Here is an 18,502-nt window from a genome sequence, read left to right on the forward strand (position 1 = left end):
CCTTCGCTCTCCTGACAACGGTAGGAATTTCGTTGGGTTGATATTAAATAAATGCAGCTAAATGCTGTCTGTATAAAAGTTACAAAGTGTTACGAATTGAGTCCTTGTTCTGCATACTTCCTAGACTAGAAATCAGAGGCTGAGTCTATTGTTACACCCTGTCAGTGCAAGGATTTTGCTACCTTTTTAGCTAGCGAAGTGCTGCGGTGAGCACAGCTTTCCGCTTGCTGAACAGATTTTGCCCTGCATAGTGAAGCCTGCAGAAATTTATGCCAGTCTTGCTCCAGTTTAGAGTCTGCCTTAATGTGCGATTTGGCAGTAGGGTTATTCGGCCAGGCGGTTTGGCCTGGTGGTGAGCTAGTTGCTGTTGGGCATCCCAGTGTTCCTCTACATTCCCACTCCCTGCTTGGCACTGCTGTTAGTAAGACCTTGCTTTCTGTTCGCTCCTCTGGGCGGGTTCGGTGACGAGTGAGGTAGCTGGTTGTGCCTGTCTTTAGCTACCATGGCAAGGTTCTGAATTCATTCTTCTTAGTTCCCATTCTTCCTTCTAGATTGAGTGCTTCCCTGCATGAGAGACCTTGGCATGGGTTGGCCTAGTATTGTACAGTGTCATACACATTTGTAAAGTCATAAATATTTGTAGCTTGCGAAAAGTTCACAGAGATACTGTTTTGCATAGAAGTCAGTTTTCATAGCTGTAATTATCTATGAAGAGAGATCGTATATTTAGCTATTTCTATTTAAAAAAAGATTTAACCTTTTATCAAGGAATTCCTGAGGCATAAAAAAACAGAGGTTTGGTGTCACAATCTACTTAAAATGTGGATCTCTTAGGAAATTACAGTTTGAGTATGCACTCCTTAAAATATGACTCTAGGCAAATTCTGATACCGCCAATCAAGTGTATGCTCACATTGAGGACTGTGCTTTGAGGATTTGCACCTTTGGGTTTCTCTCCTCTCATTTTTCTCCTCTATTTTGTGATGTTTTTATCTCTCCCCAGTGAGTTCTTTTGTGGATGATGAGTGCAGAGCACAGCTATCGGCCTTTGTATACTGCGTTGTGTGTTATCAGGCTGTACAAGGAAAAATACAAGTAAAAAGGCCTCTCTTTCAATATCCTTTTGCTTAAGCTCACGCATTTTGTTCCCACTCTATTTGTACATTTTTATCTTTCTTCATGTCTAGGATTGTTCTATTCAGTTTCCAACTGAAAAACCAGGAGAACTCAGTTAAATAGTTTGCAAGCTCTGTCAAGAAAGCCCACTAATAAAGGATGCGAGTCCTCAGGATGAATCATATTTCAGCTAGCTGACACTGTAAAGTGGTTTCAAGCACTGAAATGTACAGATTCAGTAGTTCGGGCTGTCACTTCATCCCACCTCACTCTGCTCACTCGTGCGCTGAGATGAAGCTGTGTCATCCACCTACTCTCAGCTGCCTTTGGGAGGAGGAGGGACTGGGACCTGCTGGCACCTCAGTTCACAGCTGGTGGGGCTGTGAGCTTCCACCGCCTCCAGAGCGTGGGGAGAAGGGTCCTGACGCTGCCGTCTGGCCGCCTTCCCTGAAAATATCAGAAACCCTCTCTTTCCAGACCACTGCTCATCTTAAGCGTAGGATTTTAGAAGAGCAGGGGTTGTGTTGTAGACCTGGAACTTGTTTGAGGTATTTGTATTAATAAAAGTTGCAGTTCATTTTACAGAAGGATCATAGGGATGAGGTGCGTGCCAGGTTTTTTATTACTGTTTTCAAGAGTATTTATTTGTTCATGTAAATTTTTTTGGCCTTTGTCTGGAAGGAGCACTTACATGTGTGGCTCTTTGTACTGTGTCAGGATGTCAGATTGAATGAATCCAGTTTATCTCTTGCCTCATCTTTGATCGAAGGAGGCTGCTGTTAAATCATTATCAGACTATCAAGTTTCTTTTCAGACTATATAAATGAGTTAAAGTACAACATCTGCTCTTGTGTCTACTTATTGGATAGGGTTTTCTTGTATTTTAAGTTCCGCTGCCCCCTTTTCCTTTCCTTGCTCTTTGTGTCGTCTTTTCAGCATTGGATAAAAATAGAATATTTATTGGCAAAGAATTGTCATGCACAAAACACGCACTGAAGTGAGGTTTTCTTTACTTTTTCAACAACAGTGATTTTGCAGTTATGACGAGGAAAACACAGACATTTCCCAACAGAAGTTAATTTTTTTGTTTGAAACTTCTGTCTGCACCTTTTATTCCTACGAGGCAGCAGACAGCTCACTGGGAGTCCCTTTGTGGTGGTGGTTGCACACGCTTGCTTTTGGGAAGATGCGTGGCTACTTGTCGCTGCGGGACAAGGAGAGACACAAAAGAGGGACTCTGAAACCTGGAGGGATTCCCTGAGAGCGTCTGAAGGGGAAACTGCAGGGGAAAGCTGGCATGGAGGGGGTGACTTCTTTCAAAATACCAGTGTCAGCTTCTTCCAGCGTAAGTTGTGGGGTGGTGCTGTTCTCCCACCCCGTCAGTTCCGTGGTAGAGGTGTGTCGTAGTCAGGTGCAGAACCTGACCGCAGCATAATGGGAGTCACATCCTTGTCTCTGTTCTTTTTTTTTTTAACAACTTTCTGTTTGGTACCAGGCTGTTATTTAAAATACATATGTATTTATTTATTTGGAAGATCATCCTTTTGGATGAAAGCTCCTTAGATTGGAGAGGGAGGTGGAAGGGAGATGTCTGTGAGCGTTCTTGGTGACAGTGCATCGGTGTCGCCTTGTTGTCACCAGATGTCACAGCCTTTTTGCTGTGTTTGGATGATCTCTGGATTATTTTGTATAAAAAAACACCCAAACTTGTAAGATGGTGCATGAAGAATGATGTGGCATCTCATCTTGGAGGTGGGCCATGCATTGGTTAGTGTATTACGGTACTGTTCTGGTGTCCATAGCTCGTTCACGTGGCTTGGTAAAATTTTCATTTACTTGAAAGTAAAGCTGTTGATGGTGAGGGTGAACTCATTGACTTTGGCTGATTGGTCTGAAATGCTGACTCTGTCCTTGAGAGAGCTTCAGGCAGGCTCTAATGTCATCCTGGTGTGAAATATTGTTGTACTAGAGTGAGCTTTGCAGAGCTGTCAGCTTTTGATAGCACTGTAGTAAAATCTCCCCGTCAGGATCCTTTGGTTGTGTAAACTTACGCTGGCTGTCGCTGATGATTCGCTTCTGGTCACAATCCATGTCAAAGGCATGGTGTGGAATAGAAAAATGGGCAAGCTTTGGTAAGGATGCATCTGCTGTGAAACCCAGTTAAGTCTGGTGCCGCTGCTTTTTGTTCTGCATCTAGGTAGAGTAGCAGTGTCATAGCTGTCACTTAAATAAGCCTTTGTACATTCAGGCAAGTTAGAGGTATTTTAGGAACCAAATATAAAGATGGTGGTGCTGTTACTTTGTATATGTACGTCATGTGGGATCTGTGCATGCCACCGAAATTAGGGGTGGTAATGATCCAGATTTAACTAGCTGCCTTCCTGCCAGCAGTAGCTGGCAGCAGTCTGTAATACACAGAAAAAGATGGATGTTTTTGTGGAGTGAAATTTCAACAACTGCTGTTCTTTAAAAAATAGGCTACTTCCTGCACTTCATATACTTTGTTGTTAGCTGATCTGCTTGTAATGCCTTGGCTGGAGGCACAGCACCATGGCAGTGTATTCAAGTGGCCAAATTCAAGGATGCAGTCAACTGCTCATATGAACAAGGCTCTTTTTCAGATTTGTTTGGGATCTTGGATGTAGTTTATTTGTCACATTGCTTGATATCATGGCCAGGTAGGGTGCCCCTTTTTACTTTTCTTTCTCTTCCATTAAATTCTGCAGAAGGTAGATTTTTTCCTGATGTAATAAGCAGTGCTCATAGTCAAACTATGATATACAGTCAAGCAGCACAGGTATCTACAAGAAACTTGGGCTTGCTCCTCTTGTCCCACTCTGTATTTTGGGCAGACGGACCCTGGCTGGTGATGGGTAGGTCTGAGACTACAGCAGCAGGGTAAAGCAGGTGTGCTAGCTGAGCAGCGAGGGCCTTGCGTATCTTTTTCTCCTCTTAGGCTTGGTTTGTTTAGTGTAAGCTGTCTGCTGCATGAGAGGTCACGTATTTACAGAGAGCTGTTCAAAAGGAGATAGGGAGCGTAAAATGGGGAGCACAGCGATGGGTGGTTCTTCAGGACTTGGCTCTGAAAGCCTGTGTCAAATAGTGAAACTAGTAGATTTATTTTTTAAATATTGTCTTGGTCTAATGGGACCTATAACGTTTCATAATTACCTTCCCTCAGTGATGGGTGGGTTAATCTGCTCTCTGGGACTTTGATGCAGGTACCCTTAACTTACTGTTGGGACTTCTTAACGAGCGTATTTCTGCTATCTTGCTGCCTTTTTTTTTTTTTTTTTTTTTTTCCTTTTAAGGGACTGGGTTCAATTAGCTTTGAAAAGCTCTTTTTCATATAAACAGTTTATTTTCATAATAGTTGTGTGTTGTGGAGAATCACCATTAGGTCAGCGAGGTGAAAAGATACAGATGCACCATGAAAAGTAAAAAGTTTGGACTCCTGGAATATGTGGTTAGTTGTCTTTTTTAAAGGATGCAACAGGTTTAATGTCAGGACGTCCGTGCTGGGCAAAGAGAAGGTGTTCCTTGAAGTGTCCAAGCACAAACATGATCTCTTGGCACGTCTGAAATAGGGAAATGGTATGCGTTTTTCAATCTGTTCCAGTTTTAAGACTATTCTCTTCCTACTAAACAGAGATCTCCTAAACAGAGAAAGCATGCAGCTCTTCAGGACCGCCAGCTCGAGGGTCAGGCTCTGTGAGTTAACTTGGAAATGCTCTGTGGCCCCCCAGGTGCAGAGGGAGGGGTGTGCTCCTTCCCCGCTGTGCTGGCTGGTCCTGCTGGACCGTGCTTCAGCACCACGCCTGGGGCTCGGTGTGTCCAGAACCTGCATGAGATTACAATAGGGTGTTTTGGGATGCTTTTCTATTTCCTCTACTTACAATAACTAAAGAGATCCCAGCGGGGAATGACTGCCTACCCCACAGTATGTTTGCACTCTTTGTAGGGTCCAGCTGCGGTGTACCGTTCCGTCTTCTGGGATGTGTTGCATCGCATGCCCATGAGGTGTTAGGGGAACCTTCTTTGCGGTGAAGGTGGTTAAATGCTGGAACAGGTTGTCCAGAGAGATCATGGCATCTGTCCCCAGAGGTGTTCAAGACTCGGCTGGACGTGGCCCTGAGCAGTCCGATCCAATTAGCCGTGCTTTGAGCAGGGGGCTGGACTAGATGACCTCTGAACGTCCTTTTCTACCTACATTATTCTGTCCTTCTGTGCTGTTTTAAGCTTTTATTACTCAAAGGAATAACTTTATTACCCGACCCCTTTTGAGGGGCTGTGTTCGGATGATCATAGGTCCAAATACTGTGCATCCCTGTGACCGAGAGGTCGGAAGGGTTTGACACTTAGTGCTGTGTTGATTTAATGTGCAGGAGTGGTAGCATTATTTGCTGCGTTTCATTTGGTGCTTGTTTAATGCCATAAAAGCTGGAATTACACCGAAGAGGTGTACTGTGGAGAAGAACGTAAAAGGGTAAATGAAACTAAAGTTCCTCTTCTATAAATGTATTTTAAATGTCTCCTAAATCAGAACTGCCTCAGGCTTAATTAGCTCGGGCTCCCACAGGTCACCCCGACTCTTGCTGGAATAGCTAGCTGCCGCTTCAGAGCGCGACCTGCAACTGCTGCCGAGAGCAGAGCTATTCAGGGAGAGGCGGAGAACGACCGACTGCTGCTCCCAAAGCAGCCAGAGCGTTCGGTGAAAGCTGTGCCGGGTGGCAGGCGGGGAAGAAGCGTCCCAGTTTCCCACCGGGCCTGTGCGAGCTACCGCACTGCAGTACGCTCGGTGGTGGGGCAGAGGTGGCACCGGTGGTGGCGCTGCGAGGGGACCGCGGCTGGGCCTCGTCACAGGCTGCTGTCGGTGGCTCACCAGCCCTCGTGCCTGGTGCCTCTGGCTTTAGGTTCAGCCACCCGATCCTGGGGCTTCTGAAAGCTGCTCTGTGGAATAACTATGAGCTAAGAGGCTTTTAGGAGGAAAGGCAAAACGTTTGAGGAAGAGAAGGAAATACATTGCACAAGGCATGGGTACAACAGAACGAAGGGGAAGGAGAACCGAGTGAGATACTGAAGACGGGGAGAAAAGACAGAAAAATATGTCAGAGGAAAGAAGAGGCAGTAACCTCAATAGGGAGTGAAATTGAGAAAAACGAGAGGTAGACAGGCAAATCTAAAACCTCCGAGAACCTACTTACGTGAAGGCGACTTAGATGTCGTGTTATGGTTAAGTGCAGTATACAGTAAGGACGTGTACTGTATTCCTCAGTTTCCAGGTGGCTTGCTGAGCAGCTGTTGCTGCTCGGGCTAGTAGGTTTAGTGGTTTGGCTGCTAAATGGAGACTATGCACATGCTTATATTTGTATAGATAAATGTGTGGGGGGTGCTTTATATATATATATATATATATATATTCATTTTTACATCCTTTTCTAAACTACTTCCTTGTCGGTCCCTTCCAACTCGGGATACTGTACGATTCTGCGTAATTTTCTGTGAAACAAGTACAGCTGGAGCTAGGAATGAGCTGCAGATGTCATTGCAGAGGTAAATTGCTCTCACGACTTTGGATGGACGCTGTTGAAAATATTTTAATGACCTAAAAATATCCACATGTAGCCTGAGAGACGTTATATGTGAACTGATGCTTCTTCATGAGTCACTTCCTGCTGCAAGCGTTATGCAAAGCTTGCTGCTGGAGGGGGTGGACTTGTGTGATTATATAGAAAGCCAAGCGCGGGCTGTGCTTGTCTCCAGGGTTGTCTTTGTGCCTCTGCTGATTTGGAGCCCAAGTACAGCAATCGGTGTTCTGCCTGTAAACGACGCTCAGGTTTAGACGCTGGTTGTTGGAAGCTGTGATGGTCCTCTCGGGTGGTACTCTGTCATGTATTTTCACTCGAGTCTGACGATAAAATAGGCACATATTGAGAAAAATTCCTTGAACAGAGGACTTACTTGCTGCTCTGAATTGTGCTTAAACCTTTTAACCATTATTAAAAAGAAAAAAAGAAAAAAAGCAAAACGAAACTAACCCTAGATGGATAGGTGTCTCACAAAGCCAGCTTGTGTGCAGCCACTATGTCCCGGCTTGAGGAGGTAGTCCCTCTTGTGATAACTGACAGCTTTTGACAACACTGAAACAGAAGGAAGGGCTCTAGACACCAGTGTTAACCACTTCATTGCTGGTTTTTATCACCTCTGTCATGTGGGTTTTGTACAGTTGGAATGACTGTTTCAGCAGCAAAATCTTCAGCTGGTTTCTGTTGCTGGAACACCTTCATTCCTCTGCTTGTAGTTAAGTGCTTGCAGTGCAAAATCCTGCCGTGAGCTGAGAATCAGTTCTAGGACAGAAAATACGTGATATGAATCTTGGTAAAGTTAGCTCAAGAACAGCTGGAGGGCTGTGTTTTTAAATAGTAAAAGTGTATTTACTTGAATTTCTTGGGAAGATTCCACCTAGCAAAAGGACCTTAATTTAAAAAAACAAACACATTGGCACAGAACCTCTTTCAGACCTGAACTATGAAACACAGGGCTCGCTTTTCACTGTGACCAGTATTTTGTTGTTGATTTCTGTACTGTATCTGTAATGACAGACTTCTGGCTTCCTTCTTTGTAGGCTCAGATTATTCCTCAGTGGGATGGTTACCTGGTACTGAATCCCTGTGGCAGTCCGCAGCCATTGCGTCAAGCAGTCAAAGCAATCCTGTCAGAAGACACAGTATAGCTTCCGACAGCGGGGACACTGGGATTGGTACCTCCTGTTCTGATAGTGTGGAAGGTGAGTTGACACTGTTAAATTTTGGATGTTTCTGAGAGAGAAACGATCCAAAACGTTTTAAAGGTATGTTTTCTAAAATAATGGTGCTTTTCCAAAGCTGCGAGCATGCAGTTCTGCATTTTGCTGATGGTACCAAGTCATTATTTTGGTGAGGTTTAATTAATTTACTTCTGCATGAGTTGTGTGCATTCACTTACATTTCTGCCACAGCGCCTGTACTTGTGTTCCGTCTTGTGAGAACTGCAGTTACAAGTGCCAGATTTAAACAGAGAAATAATACCTCATACAACAGCACTTGGTAAACAACTGGTAAAAACAGAAAAAAAGGCAGTTGCTGAAAGGGCAGTGCTTTCTGGTATTTATTGTGTGCTTCAACAGAAAAAGCTTACTCATTGGACTGGGAGGAAAATGGGGTTGTTGTCCTCTCCTGTTGGGAAATACGTTTACGTTTTATTGCATGGCTTTTTACACATCACCAAAGATCTCTGAGGCATATCAATGGCATGTAAAGGTTGTCAAAACTCAATTTGGACTAAATCATCATTACTCAAAGTTGCTCTTATCAGGGAGGGGTTCAGCCTTTAAGTTAGCAGCATCTCCATAATAATGCTACCCTCTCCACGGGCATGTGGGAGTAGGAAATAAGGCTGAATGAGAAGGAAATGAGGCAGTAATAAGGCTTGAGGTTGCCTTCTTGGAGACTTACATTCCAGTAAGATTTTAAAGAGTAAGCTAAATCAAAATGGGGCTGTAGCATACTTCTCTCCTGTGCATTTCTATGTCAGGGAGTTGGCAGCTGAAATGAGGAAGAACGGGGAGAACTAGTAGAAGTGAATTAAGGGATGCTGTACATTTTAAGAGGCAGAAGTCTCTATGGAAGGGCTGGGCGAACACTAAAGGGAGGTCCAAATGATGCCAAGTTAAGTCTGTTAGTCTTTGTAGATCAGGATCCTTTCCCCCTTCCTGTTGTATCTGTCAGTTGAAAAGGCTCTTTGTAGGAAACTCCTCACAACTTTCTTTACACATACTTTTATTTTTAATCCATTACTGGGTTTGGTAAAACAAAATTTTACTCAAATACTCAAGGTCTTTGATGTAAAATTCAAATATTCAATGGTTATTAATGAAGAAGTCTTACGGCTTTTTTGCTTTTTTTTGGGGGGGGGGGGGGAATGTAAGGGGAATGAAGCTCTCTCATATACACTGTATGTGTACAAGCTGACTCACCCAAGTGTTGCAGAATAGCATTTTAAGATGCAGTATTTGAGTTAAAACCATGCCTTTTTTTTTCCCCTTCTTCTTTTCTCTTAAGGGCTTGCTTCCCCATTTGAGGGGTGGGAGGAAGGAGAGGAAATGAAACAGCACCTTTTCATCAGATGTTCTCCTGGCTGAAGAGAACAGCACAACTGTTCTTGGGGGTGGGTGGGAAGAGGGATGACACACTGATGCAATCACAAGTTTGATAGTCATTTGTTACCATTTAACTAATAGCTCTGTCCATTTGCATGCTCTCAGCAGAGCGGTGTTACAATCTGCGTTTGGAGTTTCTCAACAGAAGGAAGGAAAAAATTTGCAGCAGCAACTAGTTCATGATGTTTGTGCATCTGGCAATACTTCAACAATGGTCAATTTTTCTGTATCTTTAATATTATCAGTTTCCTGCCACCTTCTTTGAGAAGCTTCAAGTAGTAGAAAAGAAAATGTTAAAGGAGAAAAGAGGGAAATGTAAAGTGAAAGTTAATGGAAGGAGCGTATGCCAGGCTTGGATATTGAATGTACGTACATTTCTAGTGGAAAGTGCTGTTGCCTAAGATACCTAGCTGTCTGCATCTCAAGCTGCTCCCTCCCTGCTTCCACAAAAAGAAAAGAATATTGTTGCGATCTGTGGGACTGCCAGGCCAGTAATTGCAGGCTTGATGCTGGCCATCTGCTCTCAATGTGGGGCTTGGGAAGACGCCCTTGGGGATTTTGCAGAGGGAATTTTTTTCACAAGTCAGCAGATCATTACAATTTGTAACAACGCTCAGAGAATGAAATGTGGCCTTGCTATTTCCTTTCTACTACGCCTACTAAAAATCGAAAACTTAATTTCAGAATTAACGCTAATATCTTTAATTATGGAAATTGCAGGTGAATTAATTTGTGCAGACACGTGGTTACTTGTAAATACACTGGTGCAGGGAATGGAGCTCCAGTGCATTTAAAATTGGATCTTAAATATCCCTTCAAATTAATCTATTTAGTCATGCTTTATCTGAGGAGCATTCATTCTTTTTGAAAGTACAGGGTTTAAAAAATAATGCAAAGTGACTCTTGTGTTCTGCTCACACCTATATGGTTTCGGGGAGAGATGGGTTTTGACAAAGGCAAGATAAAATTTATTCCACTGGTTGTTTTTATGTTATGTTGTGCAAAGGTAGAAAAATTAGGAAATTAAATGACTAATTGAGTTTCATTATTGAAGTCGAGCAATGTTCATGTGGGCTGGAGGAAGCTGAGGAAAAAATTTAGAAACTATAAATGCAGGGATGTTAGTTTGGGTAGAACTGTCCTATATTTCTAATTCAATGTGTGCTTAATTTAAGGATTAATGTAAAAAGGTGTTTTATCTTTGTGTCAATGACAGCATGGTGTTCAGTGTTGTTTCCTGTCAGTAACTGATTCTGGATTTGGATCAGCTTTTGAGTGAGGAGGAAAAAACACACAAACAAAAAACATATTGTGTGGAGCAGGAGGAAAATATTTTGAAACTATCTTTTCCAGACCCTTTCCTTTTTCAACTTTTCTCTACTTGTAAGCATAGTGTTATTGCTATTTTCATCTTGTCCTGTGAGTAGTTTGCTCTTGGACATTGAATGCAGCGAATCTTCAGAAAAACGTCGTATTCTTTGTTAGGAAAGATGTTGGAAGTGAAATATAGAGCACTATGAAACCGCTGTTTCGTGTTGAAAAACTCCTTTATTTCTGGTAGAGTAGGAGATTGTGTTCAGGAAGAAACGTGTGGAAGAAAACGTTTTAATTGGTGGCTAATAGTTGATCAACTACCAGTGAAGCCTATCTGAACTGTCTTACTCTGCTTTTTGTTCTCACTACCAACTCTGAAATCAGCAAGATACCACCCAACATCAAACATCTAGCAGCTATGCTATTTGTAGGTCTTCAGATATAATAGGTTGTCTCTTAAACTTCAGACTGAAAAAGTTGTCATTAATGTTTTCTCTCTTAGCTTGAGTTCTGGAATAAGGTTAGGGGGAGGTGGGTGGCTGGAAAAAGCCTCTCTTGTAGTGAAAAACTGCAGGTATAAAGTTCTGAAAACATCCCATTACAGGATGTTGTGCCTTATCTTTGTGCAACTCAGAAGTCTTCCAAATGGAAGCAGATTTCAGAGAGTTATAAAACAAATATTTAGAAGCCTTTTGATGTAGGAAATGTGGTGATAAACTCGACAGTTAGAAATCCTTTGCTCTTCTGTTTACTTAAAATGCATGTTCTAGATTAAAGTGCTTCTTTGCAATTTTCAATATCCATTAAGAAATAGATGTGGGATACTACATGGAAATGTGCCATGCACTCATGAAACACAGCTTCCTATTCTCCATCAACAGTAATAGCATTTCTACAGTGTTTAATAACCATTGTGACACGTATGCAAGTCATCCTGCAGTCACTGAATTCGATACAGTTCTTTCAGTACCATGCACGTAGGAAATGTGAAGTCTACATTTTAAGTGTTTTTGAGACTGTTTTTATTTGGTTTACTTAATTGGAGAATCAAGGTTTTATCAGAAATTAAATGGAGTGTAAACCTCAGCAGAGCTCTTTCTTCTGTGTATTTTGAGTTTTGCTTTTTGGATAGGAGGGATAAGAACTAGATACTGAAGTGGCAAGATACAGGGAACACCGCTCTTGCAGGCCAAAGCATTTGCCTGTGGAAACATCCTTATAAAGCAGATCCCTTTCTCTCTCTCTTTATTAAATTGCAACCACAAATGACAGGTCAAGGTTCCTAATTAATAAGCATAAAATTCATAACACGGTGCTTTTCTGGAAGAGAGTGAGAATACAGAAGATCAGAGCGACAGCTATTTCACTGGGGAGTTGATGTTCTGCTAGGTAAACTGGTTTTTAATAAATCCTGTTAGAAATGCTGGTATAAGATGGGTGGGTAACCGTGTTTCTTTTCATATCTAAAGCTGAATAAGCTTTATTTTTGAATAAGCTTTATTTAAATTGTTCACAATTTAAAACATTATTCTGTAGTTATAGAGAGGTTGACTTTGGGAGAGAAGTTTCACAAGTGGTGATTTAGGGAGTGTTACAGATTAGATGCAACATGCTGGATATATTATCAGTGCATTTTGGATAGGCAGGGCTTTGCTGGGATACTTGAATGATAGAGTAGGAACTTGTTTTAATATCATGAGGCCCAGAGGAGCTTCTCGTCTGTCATTTTTACTGAGTATGTTACCTTGCTAACGGATCAAAAATATCTAATTAGTCCAATTTAATTGTAGTGTTTCTTTATACACCAGGGAACATAGTGCAGCCAGCTCTGAAGTTATTAAATTTTGCTATTTCTAGCCACCTTCTTCCAGCAGGTCCTGAGCATTGTATTGTAATGCTCTTTCTTTTTACGGAGAGGAAAAATGAAAAGCTAATAAATGTAGCTACTGAATATAACTTAGTGAAAGGCAGAATTGAATTTCAGGAGGCAAAATCTACTTACGAGTAACTTGAAGGCATTCTTCTTTGTTTAGTTCAGCATGCTGCTAAAGATAATGGGATTGAGAACGCATACAGTCAAATATTAGTTTGCACTATCTGTGCTGATGTTGGCCAGGAAGGTGCAGTAGCAGAAGGATCCCAGGTCCTGAGAGCTGGCAAGTATACTCCGTGTTCATTGTCTGCTGTGCTCAGTGGCTTTGGAAGATGATCATTTAAAGGGAGTTCTCTGAAAATCTGAGTATTGATCAGTCTTTCAGCGTTTGGATCCTGGAAAGTTGTGGTGTAAGTATGGCGAAGTTGCTTGATTATTTGGAGGGAAGAAAATAATTAAGTTGGAGCTGTTTTTCCTCTGTTTCCTGCCTCTGTACTTGCCAAGTCGCATGTTCTGCAATGCTGTCCTGCTCTCTGTGAGTCAGCCTTGTTGTTACTTGGATATTATCTGTCCTGACGATCAGAAATGTGCACTTTGCTTAAGCCTGTATTAAACTCTGTTCCTTGTAGGAGAGGTACTGTCATTCCTTGCTACAAGTAAAATGTCTGTATTTCTGAGGGGAATATAAATATTTAATGCTCAGAGGTTGGCTGTTTATTTTCTGAGTTTTTTTGGTAGGATTTGAACAAAATTTAAACCTGCTTTATCTCAGAAGTCTAGTAACATATTTCTAGGAGTTGATGGAAAAAATTATGCCATTAACTTTCCACTAAAGTCATGGGGAAATTGCCTGTAGTGTACTTCGTTTGTGGATCTGTGTACTCTGAATTTAAAATTGGCTTGAAGGCACTCGCTAGTTCCACATGTGAATATGTTCTGCAGAGATAAATACACGCTGCTTTAACTTTATACTTTGCCTTCTTTTGTGGTAGTTAGTCCATATAAACAAACTCCAGGGATGGGCATGCTCAGTTTACCTCATGTAAAAATTATTGGCAGGGTTTTTCTCCAGCTAGTGGGAGTGTTTCTGCCCATTCCGCTTGGTGAGTTTTGCCTTCAGCTCACATCAGTACGTGATCCTCGGAAAGACCACTTCTGTTTGTTCTCACCAGAAATAACTCGGTGAAAATAAATAGTGCTTATTTAGGATTTGGCAGCATTCACTGTGATACTGTGCAAAAAGTTATTTCTGTCATATATAACTTGGTAGTTTATGTGCCTTCTTGGGTTGTGTCAGAATGAGCATGGGTAAGATGGTGTGCTGGGGTGACCTGGGCAGGCAGGTAAGCCCCCATGCAGTCTCTTGCTTGCTCCCCACCGCTGTGGGATGGGGGAGAGGATCAGAAGGGCAAAAGCGAAGAGAAGGAGAAAAAAAAAAAAAAGTGGTTCAAGATACAGGTAGTTTAACAAGTGAAGAAAAAAAAAGAAATCCACAAAAATCTCAAATGATGCAAAAGCACCACCAGCAGAGCCCTGAGCAACAGCTACTTTGGAAAAAAGTACCTCCAGCTTTATGGCAGAGCATGACATTAAATGTTACAGAATACCTTACCGGACACCCGCGTAAAACACGGCACTGTAGGGATGGCTGTGAAGAAAATTTAACTCAATCCCAGGCACACCCAGTACAATCTCCACCCTTTAGTCCGTACAGTGTTCAAGATGCTCAGGCCCTACAATAGTCAGCGTATTTTCATCAACCACCACCATCCCCTTTCCTGTCCTTTGGCATACACACAGATATTATTCCAGTAGCCCATGGGCCATTCCCATTTGAATACCCATTCAGGGCAGCTATTCAGTTCTATTTGAATAAATGGACAGAAATACTCTTTTTGAAAAATTGAGGGTGGTAAAGCCCAGGAGCAGGTTTCCCAGAGAGGTTGTGGAGAGTCTGCATCATTGAAGGTGCTTGAAACCTGCCTGGGCATGGTCCTGGGCAGCCTGCTGTAGGTGACCCTGCATGAGCAGGGGCATTGGGCTGGGTGATCTCCAGAGGTGCCTTCCTGCCTCAGCTGTTCTGTGAAATTATGTGGGATTTTTCCTCTTAAGAAGGAAAAAAGGATCTTCTTTTCTCCATTTCTTGCCTCCTATTGCCTTCCCCTGAGGTATTTTTTATTTATCTTCTGAGAAAATAAGTCAGTTAGTGTATAGTCATATCTTCATACTTACAGTACAGCTTCTGCTTCCAAAAGGTGGGTCTCAAAAGCTAAATCTTTGTAAGCGTTACAAAGAACAGAATTTCTAAGTAGGTGGTCATATGAAACTCCAATTTATACAGTCATTTATAGAATAATACCAGGCAAGGTGTAATCTAGGGGAGTTTTTTAATGTGTGCTGTAGTCTGTATTTTTAGAGTGTGGTAGATATCTGGCATCCTGATAGGAGAACAAGGAGAATCATACAATGATCTTGTCTATGTTTAGGTTAGTATCATGGGACCTGGGCATGCCAAGCTTTATACATTTTGAGAGGTTTCATGGAGGACTTTGCACTTTTCCTTGCTACTGTTAGTTTAAAGAAAGCAAAGCTCTTGGGTCTGCATTCATCAGCTCTGTAACTCGAGGTCTCAGGGTGCAAACAGGAGTCAGATTAGAGACTGGTTTCAGAGAACAGCAAAAGAGAGGAACATTTTGAGCCATAAACTACCATTGCATGAACACTGGAAGCATATTCAGTTACTATTCAATATTTAATGTACATAGTCAAGCAGCATTTGTAGCCCTACCTGGAAAAAAAAATCACGTGAGTCCTCTTTAAACATTTCCACTATAGACAAAGTAGTGTCCTTAGTGGGTAGCCTGCAGTCATTTGGATGTAGGCAGTGAGTTGCTTCTAGCCTCCTGCTGAGCACAAGAAGACCTGTTGATGCTGCCAGGAGTTCTAGTTTGGGACTTGGCAGAGAAGATTGGTCCTATCCCCTGTAGAAAGGTTTGTAAATCCTTTTTTTTATCAGTTTTATACTACTGCCTGGTTCTAGAGGGCTTTTTCTTTGCTTTTAGTCTTCATTCAACAGACCTGTTTCATGCAAGCACTGATAACACCTTTTTTTAATGTAAAGTCTAGTTAGTGTGTTCAACATCACCCTTTATATTAACTGTAATTTCAGTACTGATGATAAAGAATTGTTGTAAAACGCTTTGAAGTAGAATGTGAAAGCTCCCTTAAAGAGAACCTTCAAGGCCTCGCTTGCATTTCTGTGTGCTTCTGTGGTGAGGTGGATTGCTGACAGCAATTCTGGCACTGTAACGACAGCAGCAACAAAGAACAGGGTGCAGAGACCACGCTGGGATGAAGTGTATTTACCCCCTTCGTCTCACTTCCTTCTTCACTGACTTCCTTCAGGTTAAGGGAAGTGAGAGTGTGTGAGTGTGTGGAACCGTGACCATTTTGTTTTTAAAGTTGTTTTTTTTTCTTTTCACTGTTTTAAATACTTCTTACCCAATCATATTTAGAAGGAAAACCAGTGGTCCCCTGCCCTCCAGTGGAAATGTGATTAGAAAATCTTTTTTTCCCCCCTCTCCTTTCCCTTTAAAGTGCTGAGAGAGAAGATTTTGTTGTAATAATGGTCACACTTGTCAGCTGCAGCCATGGGAATCTGCGCCATAGAAGTATAGTCAGCTATATGGGGTCACGTCTTTACCACTGAAAGGAAACAACCCTTCGTTCCAGAGACTTTCTTTTAGATGTGCCCCTGGCTAATTTGAATTTATGAAAACTACGAATTGAGGTGATGATGGAGGTAATCCGTATTTCTTTACATTATATAGAGCTATCAACGGCTGTCAGCTGTCTTTCAGTTAATTGCATTAGAAAGTTATACACATGTATTTTCATTCAAACTGAAGAGATCACTAGAACACGTAATTTGATGTGAACAGTGGTTGCAGCAAACCTGGGAAAACAAAGGCTAAGTAGCTTAAAAGGATTCGTTAATCTAAAGGAATAAACTTGGTTTATTTTTTGTAATGAGTCATTTCAGTTTTAGATAATATTACAGTAATGAGAAGTTCTCCTAAATATTTTTTATTTAAATGTAGGTGTTCGTTTCAGTGATTACTGTAGTCCTCAGAAAATGAAATCTCATCTTCAGCTGTGTTGAAATGAAGTTGCAGATGAGACCTCCATCACTTACGTGCTGTGGTAAATAATTTCTCTGCTGTGCAGTTTTGTTGTCCCTAGACATTTTTAAAGCTCTGGGAGCTGATGTTGATATTCTCAAGCCGTCACATTGTGGTCTTGTGGTGCTCATAGAGGTTGCTTCTGCTGTGTCCTGGAGTGGTGACCTGTGGTGCTCCCGTGTAGTTTTACTGAAGTTTTGGAGACCTTGAGGATTTATGTCTTGCTTTAGGTATGCTTACTTACCTGTAATTGCTGATTTACCCAAGTATAAGATTTTTAATATTTTCAGCTAGAAATGCAAATATAAAAGTAGCGTGTCATTAATTCATTGCAAATGGAAGTATTTGAAGAAAACTGAGCAATGACTAGGTGCTAAAAATGAATTGGTCATTAATGGGTCGTGATGGGAGAGAACAGGCTTTTTATTGGTACTGTTGCAGAAGTGCGTGAGTGAATTTAATTCCTTTTCCTGATAGCTCATAGTTTTGCTGTTCTGTGTTTTCACCAGTAATGAGGTTTTAGGGATGAAGTGTAAGAGGCAGGTTCTTATCTCAAAATCTACTTGTGTTTAAGAGGAATCTGAATGAAATACGTCAGGAGAATGGAGCTGAGAACATCTCCAAAGTAGATGTTGCTACATCTGAAACTTGGCTTTATAGCTGTGTACAGAACATAATATTGTAGATGCTATTTTAAAATAATCTGTAAGAAGTCAGTAGTATGTAGTCAGAAGAATAGTCTTTATTATACAAAATGCAGAGACAAGGCATTCTTGTCCAGTTTTTGCTACTAACTACATTCGTTAAGATGTGCCAGGTAGTACCAAGTGACCTGTTCTGAGGATCAGCAGTTTTTAGCCAAGTTCAGAGCTGTGCTGAATTCAGTACCGGGCTGAAATGAACTTGTTGCTTAAGCTTTTGTCTTTTTTCTTTTTGTGTGGCTCTGTTATTAAGAACTAGACAGTATCGGTAGTGTTGGTACTGCCAGGAATAAAGAAACAGCAAAAGAACTTGGAGGCCCTGCATTTCCTCCTGGCTGCAGAATGGCCCTTGAGATAGAGCCTTTTGATTTTGGAGTGAGATGTGGGACCCTTGTCTGCTTCTTCTTGTTCCAGTGGGTTACTTGCTCTGTAACTTCACAGTAAAAGAGTGGAAGGATGTTGCTTACAGATAGGACATCTGAGTATGTCCGAATTTAAGCCAGTCGCTAAGAAAACCATAGGTTATGTCCCAATTCAGAAGGTACCTTTTTTGCTCTGTCTTGATGATTTGGCAGTGCTACTGAAGAAAGAATGTTCAACTTCAAGAGTGGATTTTAAAGGCATATATATATATATATGTATAAAATATATATATATATTTATTTATTTGTTAAGTGAGTCGTATGTGCTGCTCCTCAAAACTCCTGCTGTGATGCTCTTTTGTTTTACTTAAAATATGGCTTAAAGTTACATCTCTTCTGAATCTTTCCTGAAGGCAATTGCCTTAGAAAGTAGAAATTGAGTCTCATCCCTTGGATGGCAGAATATTGGCCCTGGTGAGAGGAAACTTTTCTCTTGGTTTGGCTTAGTTTCATTTTTATTGTTAGTTAGTTTTCTTTTTTGAAACAACCCCTAAGCAAAAAACACAACTTTGCTTTCCTGTGAAATCCTCAAATAAGCTCCCCCTACTGATAGCAAGTCCTCTCACAAAGTGACCACAAGGACGCTTTGTGAACGTGTGCTGCTTCATTTTAGGACCCTCTATGGGTAATAAATATCCTAATATCTATTAACCTGCCTTTGGACTATTTTTGAGATTGTTGGAGGGGGAAAAACCTTC

The 18,502-nt window shown here is 41.5% G+C and overlaps 1 protein-coding gene across 4 annotated transcripts in view; it reads left to right on the forward strand.

Annotated features, from left to right (window-relative positions):
- CEP85L (centrosomal protein 85 like) overlaps nt 1–18,502 on the forward strand; it is a 147,520-nt gene that overhangs the window by 42,590 nt on the left and 86,428 nt on the right. For 3 of the 4 annotated variants that reach the window (XM_048065552.2, XM_048065551.2, XM_048065549.2), the window contains exon 2: nt 7,742–7,903. In XM_048065552.2, the coding sequence (XP_047921509.1) occupies nt 7,742–7,903 (162 nt within the window). Of the gene's footprint in view, nt 1–6,629; nt 6,670–7,741; nt 7,904–18,502 lie in introns of those variants that run through there. The other variant, XM_013199149.3, reaches the window with a different exon arrangement.

Source organism: Anser cygnoides, chromosome 3 (assembly GCF_040182565.1).
Source record: "Anser cygnoides isolate HZ-2024a breed goose chromosome 3, Taihu_goose_T2T_genome, whole genome shotgun sequence".
NCBI classification, from domain to species: domain Eukaryota; kingdom Metazoa; phylum Chordata; class Aves; order Anseriformes; family Anatidae; genus Anser; species Anser cygnoides.